Raw genomic sequence first — 9,238 nt, 5'->3', positions numbered from 1 at the left:
ACATTTTAATGTAGAAATATTAAATGATTGCAAAAATGAAATAATGAGCTACTTTTTAAAATATGAAACTACAACCGCCAGTAGGTGGCAGCAAGTGACTGTCTTAATGAGTGAGTTAAATCCATAAATCAACCAATGTGTTTAAAATGCTAATTTATTTAACTTAGCAAACGACTGTACTTATAGCCTGTTTGAACTATTTACTGGTCCGTGTAATGCTGAGAAACAAAACACTGTGTTGCTCGGAGACGCATTGATGATTCTGTGTCTGTGTTTATTGTACATTTGCCATCGTGCAGATATTCGGAAAAACGGGACTCTAGTTTGTGTGATAGGCTAACTCCTATATCCACTCATTAAACTCATTAAATGCAGGGTTCGTTCAACCAATAAATTTCAATGACTTTTAAGCCAATATTCTGCTCCATTAAAGCACAGGCTGCGACTGTGCCAGACGTTACTTCATGCAGAGAACATAAGTTAGGCTACATAATCACATAACTGAATGCCAGAATGTTAAGTATATTGTAATTTGCTTAGACAGTATTATAAATTAAACTCAGAACCTGAATTTCGTTTTAGAAACAGTTTTGGTGGAAAACATTCAGGTACAGAAATGCTGCAGAAATTGAATAAACTGTAAATTAAAAACAGCAAATTCACTGTAAATTAAACAAAAGATTAATTCTTAAAATTATAGTTACAAAAGTTATTCAGTCAAGAGCAGTGAGTGATTTTGTCTTTTGTTGTTAACATTAATTAACAATAACCAATAGGCCTAATTAATTAACATTGTTAACATTAACATTTGGTATGAAAGTGACAGCAGCTTTGCTGTCTGTCAGTCTGTGTTAAAGAACAAAATAAAAAAAAACACTCTGCTCAAACAATCTGCTCTTGACTAAATAACTTTTTCATATTTAATATGGATTAATATATAAATATAATCTATATCTATGACTTTATACATCATAGTATTTTGTTCCTGAATAGTAGCAGCTACTGTTAGTTTTAGGCTAGTTGTACGCAGTTGAAATGCGGCTAATAATTTCTGACTGTCACATAACTGAACAAATGTAAGCGGGTTAAGGCGGGGCCCCCTACAAGGTGGGGCCCCTGGGCTGCAGCCCATTCAAGCCCAATGGTAAGTCCGGCCATGATAATGTGACACTGAAGACTGGAGTAATGACTTTTCCTTCACAGGAATAAATTAAATTTTTAATTTATTAAAAGTGAACACATTTCTTTTGAATTGTAATAATAATTCACAATATTAATGTTTTTGTTGTATGTTTACATAAGAGACTTTTGAACTGTTTTGTACATAATACATACATTTTTTTTTAAGTTAAAGAAATTCCACTTATTAAAATATGCATTTTTAAAATAGTATTTCATTGTCATTCCTAAATAAATTCTAATTCAACATAATATTGGACATGGTCAATTCAATAAAAAATTCTAACTCTATTGAAAGTGAACTGAAAAGAAGCCAGTTCTTATATATTGCTTTGTACCTCCGCCACATGGCTTGGAGCAGTGCGACCACTTCCTGAGAGCCCACTCGAAGTAAATTGTGTCGTCCTGAGGCAGGGTGTTCTCCATTGAGGAGAGCGGATCTTCTGGCAGGATGTATTTGTATGAAAGCGTGACTTTAGAAATGCTCTGAGACTGGACCTGGAGAAGATGTTTGATATTGGTTAAGCATGTTACTTTTTAAAAAATACATTCTGTTGATTGGCCTTATTGGTATCATGTGATTTAACTTTAATTGTTAATAGTTTACCCAAAGATGAAAATTAAGTCATTGTTTACTCACCCTGGTGTTATTTTAATGTTGCATCCCTTCTTATTTTGGGCCACAAAAGGATATTTAAAAAAAAATACACTGCTTGTGCTTCTCCATAAAATGGTAGTGGATGGCGACCAGCATAAAGCTTTAAAAAAAGAAAGAAAAAAGCAACAAAAGTATCACTGGATTGTCCCATGTGACACGTGTCATATAAGTCTTCTGGGGGTATACAATAGGGTTTCGTGAAAAAGACACATTTATATGCAAACACCATGTAAAAGTGAAATTTGCATCCGATGTCCCCTTTAAATAGTACATTAAATTTATCTTTGTATTTCACCAAACCCTCAGTATACCCTCAGAACACTTGGAATGTATTATACGTGTTGCATGGGACTATTTTGTGATACTTTTGTATTTGTTTTTAAAGCCTGATACTTGTCACTATTCACTTCCAGTGTATGGATGAGTGTGAGCTGGGCATTTTATTTTTATTTTTTTCTCCTTACGTGGTCTGAAAAAGAAGGGCAAATGCCATTGGAACAACACCAGGTTGAGTAAGTAATGACTGCATTTTCAATTCTGGGTGAACTATACCTAACCACTACTAGACATACTGCCCTTATTTACCCTGAAAGCTGTTTAGGTTTAGTTCTGGATTTACAGTTATCTACTTTGGTAATTTTGGCTGATATAATGCTCATTCTCACCATAATGAGAACTCCATATTTGAGTGGTCCGGTGGTCTGGACCGTCTCCATATCATCATTGTTAGTGTACTCCCACGCCAAACCTTTTTCAATTACTGTACGTGACTCAGGAAAATCACCCTCGTCATTCAGAAAGATATGATCTGTGGCCTGGTTCTTCACCGCTAGCAGAGGACAATTTAACATTAGGACAATCTTAATTCTATGCAGTCCAATTCATGCACCCAGTGAGACACAAATAAGGATCAATCTTCATCAAGCTGATTTTATACACATTTCTTGTACCTATAAATCACAGTATTGGAAGGCATTACTTCTAAGTAGCTAAGGTGCTTCATGGTCACTGAGTTGGAGCTCCTAATGTCCTCAGCGCCAGGAGGAGTCCAAATCTCTCCATCAATAACAAAAGAGCTAGAATACCTAGAATATGTGGAGTTCCTTTGAATTCACGGATCTGTATGTGGCGTGCTCCTCTAGGAATCTCCAGGATCTTCAGAAAACCTAAGGATACAATTTACAAAAATAAAATAAGATTTGAGAATTGAAGAATTTCCTGATTGTGGTGAAATTTTAAAATGAATCTGGGTTGAAAACACTGAGTGAACTGCACAGGTCATGTATGGAGACCTGTTCATGGAGTCTGCGGTGAGGGAAGAAGCCTACCTGGTTTCCTCGTGCTGCGGGTGAAATTTCCTTTGACAGTCTTGCAGGTGGAGTTGTCTCCTCCACACACGCCACACTTATCATCCTCTAGCTCCGAGGCTATAACATTGTCACAGCCCACTTTCTGTGCAGAGAGCAGGGTTTAAGAGATCCAAAAATATATAGAGACAGATGCTGACTTTAGATAAACTGACCAGATTAATTTAAAATGAACTTAAAATGTTTTTTTTTATTCAATCGAGGTGCACTAAGTAATTTAAAGGTTTTACATATTAAGAAATGATTAGTACTTTTGAAAAATGTTTAAAATCACATGTGAGTAACATGTTGAGATCACATGACCAGCTGAAAACTCTATTTTTGCAGTGAAAACAAACAGGGCACTTCCAGAATTGAATCTGTAACTTTAAGATTTTGCTTTTGAGTGTAATGCATCATCCATGGCAATAAATGTCATCATAAAGGCTAAGACAACAGTGCTATTGACCAGCAATTTTGTATGAAATATTACACATAGATGGTAAATTTACTCTAAAATGAATCTTAATTCTAACCAGAACTCCTGTTTGCCAATAAAATCAGTAAAAGGTAGGAAATACTCTTGAGCACATGACTGCATAGAAACAATCACAGATCCCATCTTTCCTTTAGTGAGTGCCAGTGCTGTTGCACATTCAAACCCAGCCTTTTCCAGACATTCATATTCCTCTCAGATTATAAAGCAATACATCTAGCAATGCATTTCATCTTTTAATTCCACTAGCAAAACATCGAGATCTAAGCATGTACTTCATCAGTCTGCCTTACTCACAGGACTTAGCAGTCATGTATTCCACCAATAACAGAACTATCTAAACACAGACCATTGAAGACAGCGTCCTATTCTAGCAACAATTTACCTGACAGAGAGGAGCGGAAAGGCCTCAGAAGTCTGATTAGGCCTGATATTATTCATTCTACGGCATTTTGAAGGATGAACTTAAGTGATGGATGGTTTGTGTGGGTGTGTTTGAATAACCTTTACCTCACATTCCCCGCGCACACACACGCTGTAAGGGTCTTTGTAGGAACAACGTGTGCCATCATGCACCATTCTCTTCATGGATATCACGTCTCCGGTCTCTTTTGACTGGCAGTACAGTTGACATCTTTCTTCAGCTGTCCAAAAAAAAAAAACAGACCACAGACAAATTCATACAATTCCTATTTGTAGTTCTAGCACACATATACATTTTTGCATGTTTTTGAATTGATGGAATTAATATATTGATTTTATTAACCATTTTTTATATTTAAATTCAATCAAGATTAATTAAATATGGCACCACATTTACTTACATTTATTATTTACAACACTTTTTTCTAGTGTGTTTGAAGAATTCCATCACTGTACTCAAGCTGACACTTTAGAATGTTAAAATGAATGAAAAAATGTAAATATAAAAATATAATAGTAAATGTAACATCTCGGCTACGTACGTAACCCTTGTTCCCTGATGGAGGGATTTGAGACGTTACGTTGTGTCGACATTAGGGGTCTTACTTGGGAGCCCCAATCACCTCTGAGTTTAAGAGAAAACGACAATGAGGATTGGCGAGTGGATTTTGCATGCAACGCCACTCCCCCATACATATGGGTATATAAGATGAGTACATCCACTCATTCAGGTTTATACTGAGGAGCCGATACTGTGTCCCCACACTCAGCGAGTGGTTCAGGTTTGTGGCAAGGGGACATAACGTCTCTGTTCCCTCCATCAGGGAACGAGGGTTACGTACATAATCGAGATATTCTCTATATATCGGTCACTATGAGTTATGTCGTGACGACATTAGGGGTCCTATGGAAAGCGCCACAACCACTGAACGTCGTTACCACTGTGGCGCTGCAAATGCTGACAAGCTGTGGCGTGCCAAGGCAAATAAGTCGTAACCTTCCCAATGCCCCAGAGCAAATTCACTGACCTTGGTGCCAAGAGGGGCCAATGGTGAGTACATCACTGCTGGAGAAGGCCATGCTGCTGAAGGCCATCCACAGAAATTCTTTAACAGAAGGAATTTTAACTTCTGGAACAGACTTGCTTCAGATCTTTTCTCTTTTTCTTTCTTTCAGCAAGGCTAGATGAAAACGTTGGGGAAGCATGCCTAAGTTCAAGGATAAGGCTGTTACTGAGACCACATCCTACCCGTAGGGAGGTGATATGTGGAGATACTAATATGAAATGACTCAAGAGGAGCAATACTACTTATGGAATAAGTCTCTGAGGTAGGGATGGAGCTACTACCAACAGAGACGGACAGAGTGGAATCTATCCAAGCGAAGACACGGGTTTACCATGAGGGAAACCTTACCGTGGAAGAATACACATCTGGAATTACCTGCAGAGAACCATACAGATGGGACACCTAGTCCAGTACAGGGGCTGACCGGAGTCCCGGGCATGCTAACACAAGTACTGGGCTTGGCGTCAGACACCTCTGCCGAGTCTGACCTTCGGGGGTGCTGGAGGACGCTCGACCAGGGTTCGCCATCCTGGGAACTCATCTGGGAGTATAAAGGCTCTCACATCCCCTTGTAATGGGGAATGGAGCAGCAAGTGTGACACTGAGCCAGTTCTTCCCACCACTTACCTGTCTCCCAACACATGGGAAGAAACCGGCTCTTTGCAAAGGTTGTAAAACCTTCCGAAGGTGTTAGGTGCCGCCCAGCCAACAGCTCTGCAAGTGTCTGCCAGAGAGGCGCAGTGCGCCAAAGCCCAGGAGGAAGCTACACTCCGGGCAGAGTGAGCTCTCATCCCCAGGGGGCACGGCTCGCCTTGGGATTGATACGCCAAGGCAATGGCATCCTATTAGGGGTAGGAATCACAGGGTACCTCACGATACGATACGAATCATGATACATGGCTCACGATACAATAATATCACGAATATAGCGATTATGCACCTTTCCTCTCCTCTCATCATAAAAACGGAGCCCCGCACATGACATAGCCATTCACATCGCCTCTTTTGCGCGCTCATGTTCGTTATTTCAAATGTAGACGTGCGGCAAGCACACACACTGCACACTTCTGCGCCGCATTACGGCTCTGACAAGGTTTTGTTTCGTTGTCCATGCCATAGGTGCAGATTATGTTTCTGCCGGTCGGTGCTCACTGCCCACACTGGATAACACGCACTCGTGATATCTAAAGAGAGAGAGAGCATCCAGTTTTGTTGACATAAAACTGGATGCGCCGCTCTCTCTCACCCATATAGTGAGGGAAATCCACCTGCGATCCGAGCTGAGAGGTTAGGCTACTCACGGACTCAATATGCGGTCTGCAATGATAATGTGATCGATGCCTACAGTCCACGCTGATAGCTGTTCCGGTGCAGTTTTAGACGCGCGGCAAGCACACACACTGCACACTTCTGCGCCGCATTACGGCTCTGACAAGGTTTTGTTTCGTTGTCCATGCCATAGGTGCAGATTATGTTTCTGCCGGTCGGTGCTCACTGCCCACACTGGATAACACGCACTCGTGATATCTAAAGAGAGAGAGAGCATCCAGTTTTGTTGACATAAAACTGGATGCGCCGCTCTCTCTCACCCATATAGTGAGGGAAATCCACCTGCGATCCGAGCTGAGAGGTTAGGCTACTCACGGACTCAATATGCGGTCTGCAATGATAATGTGATCGATGCCTACAGTCCACGCTGATAGCTGTTCCGGTGCAGTTTTTTAGTTCTCATCTCCATAAACATAAGACGCCGGTGCATCTCTGATTTGTTGTTGGTCTACCATTATGCTCGTATTTCTTCTTCGCTGTGAATTACAATTTCCGTTCATCTGACCATCCGCAATCTGGGAAGCGCCACCACAAGAAGTCTGGAGGCACTGCCGCTCCGGTAAGCCAAAGTGGTAAACAGCCACAGTGTACGTATGAATTTAGATATTTTGTATGTTTAAAAAAATATCGATACTTGGTGCCAGAGTATTGATAATGTCTCGCGGTTGGAAATATCACGATAAATTGGCACATCGATTTATTGTCCTACCCCTACTACTATCCAGTGGGTCAACCTCTGCTTGGAGACAGCCTGTCCTTTCTGCTGGCCTCCATAGCAGACAAAGAGCTGCTCTGAGCTGGAACTCCAGGCAGTTGATGTGCCAAAGCAGTCGAGGCCCTGTCCAGGACCCCGAGGCTGCCTGCCCATTGCATGTAGCGCCCCAGCCTGTCCTGACAACAACATGCCAGGACACTTGTACTGAGGGCACCACTGCCCGTATAAAAGCAAGGTCCGATCAGGGGCTGAATGTGCAGCGACACATCAGCGTGATAAGGACATGATGTGTGCCACGGCGCCATGCCCATCTCGGGACTTAACTGTGTAACCAGTGCTGAAGTGGTCTCATATGAAGTATTCCAAGTGGAATGACAGCGGCTGCAAATTCCATATGCCCCAGGAGCCTCTGAAATTGTTTCAGAGGTCCTACCGTCCTGCCTCTGAAGGAACTCAGGCAGTTCAGCACTGATTGGGCACACTCGTTGGTGAGACGCACCGTCATGTTGACCGATTCCAACTTCATGCAGAGAAAGGAGATTCTATGCATGGGGGAGAGCTTGCTCTTTTCCCAGTTGACCCCCAACTGCCTGAAGTGCTGGAGCACCAGGTCCCTGTGATCACACAACTGTTCTCGCAACTGAGCCATGACGAGCCAGTCGTCGAGATAGTTGAGGATCCTGATGCCCACTTCCCATAATAGGACAATGGTGTCATCTACGTTTTTGGTAAAGACATGGGGGGACAGGGACAGCCTGAAGGGTCTTCTTTGAAGACTTAGCGGCAGCCTGGGACACGGGGGTCACTGCCTTGTTGTGTGGAGCTCGACGTGCCGGCCTTGATGTTGTCTCAGCGCGGGACAGAGCTGCCGTGGAGGACGCAGGAGTGCACTCAAAGTGACAAGCAGACTGTTGGCCGGCCTTCGACGGAGTGGTGGCAGCAGAAGGATCACGTCGGGCAAGATGTGCTTGATGGCCTCAGTCTGATTCTGTATTGCCGAGAACTGCTGGGCAAAGTCCTCGACAATGTCACCGAACAGGCCAGCCTGGGATATAGGAGCGTCAAGAAAGCGAACTTTGACGACATCTCTCATCTCAACCAGGTTGAGCCAGAGATGATGCTCTTGGACCACCAGAGTGTACATTACCTGCCCGAGGGACCACGCCGTGACTTTCGTCGCCCGGAGGGCGAAGTCAGTCACCGTGCGCAGTTCCTGCATCAACCCTGGGTCAGTACTACCTTTATGCATTTGTTTTAACGCCTTGGCCTGGTGGACCTGCAGGATGGCCATGGTATGCAGGGCAGAGGCGGCTTGGCCCGCAGCGCTGTAAGCTTTGGCAGCCAGGGTTGACGTCAGCTTACAGGCCTTGGACGGGAGGCGCTGACGATTCCTTGAGGTGGAAGTATTTTGCCAGCACAGGTGCACCGCAATCTCTCTCTCTGCCTGGGGAATGTCAACGTGCCCCCTAGCTGCCCCGCCATCAAGGGTAGTGAGGATGGAGGAAGTCGACGAGTGGCTTCTGGCCGTAAAAGGGGCCTTCCATGACTTTGCGACTTCCTCATGCACCTCCGAGAAGAAAGGAACCGGGGCTGGACGCGGTTGAGAGCCGCACCCCATGCCGAGAAACCAATCGTGACCAGAAACCAGACGCGAGCTCTCAGGGCTGGGTGGTGTGTTCACCTCCAGCCGATGCTTTATATAGTGTTCATGTAAACACTACGTTCGGATTCGTCAATCAGAATGAATTCATTCCGATGGAAGCAAAAAGTGTCCATGTAAACGTACCTATTGTCACACTCAGATCTCCCAGAGCACTTACCAGCGATTCCCTGCCTGTAGCAGGGAAACCGGGATGGGTAGTGACAGAGGGATCTCTACCTTTCCTGAGAAAGGAGAGATGCACTTGCAGCATTGCCATGGTCATGCGCTCGCAGCATGAACCATCCATAAATACGTCTCTTCCTAAGAAACTGCTCTCTTGTGAAATGAAGCGCCCAGGGGAGTCACACTGCTGAGCGGGGGAC

At 43.5% G+C, this 9,238-nt stretch overlaps 1 protein-coding gene across 1 annotated transcript in view; it reads right to left on the bottom strand.

Annotated features, from left to right (window-relative positions):
• LOC107749938 (A disintegrin and metalloproteinase with thrombospondin motifs 2-like) overlaps positions 1-9,238 on the bottom strand; it is a 107,777-nt gene that overhangs the window by 17,688 nt on the left and 80,851 nt on the right. The window contains exons 13-17 of the mRNA XM_016565188.1: positions 4,190-4,323; positions 3,166-3,289; positions 2,923-3,003; positions 2,503-2,666; positions 1,518-1,677 (exon numbers count right to left, since the gene is read on the bottom strand). Of these exons, the coding sequence (XP_016420674.1) occupies positions 1,518-1,677; positions 2,503-2,666; positions 2,923-3,003; positions 3,166-3,289; positions 4,190-4,323 (663 nt within the window). The remainder of the gene's footprint in view (positions 1-1,517; positions 1,678-2,502; positions 2,667-2,922; positions 3,004-3,165; positions 3,290-4,189; positions 4,324-9,238) is intronic.

The sequence above is a fragment of the Sinocyclocheilus rhinocerous genome, unplaced genomic scaffold, assembly GCF_001515625.1.
Source record: "Sinocyclocheilus rhinocerous isolate Xijiao unplaced genomic scaffold, SAMN03320098_v1.1 scaffold320, whole genome shotgun sequence".
NCBI lineage: Eukaryota > Metazoa > Chordata > Actinopteri > Cypriniformes > Cyprinidae > Sinocyclocheilus > Sinocyclocheilus rhinocerous.
The sequence above is the reverse complement of the archived record's forward strand: the minus strand, read 5'-3'. Positions and strand labels throughout refer to the sequence as shown.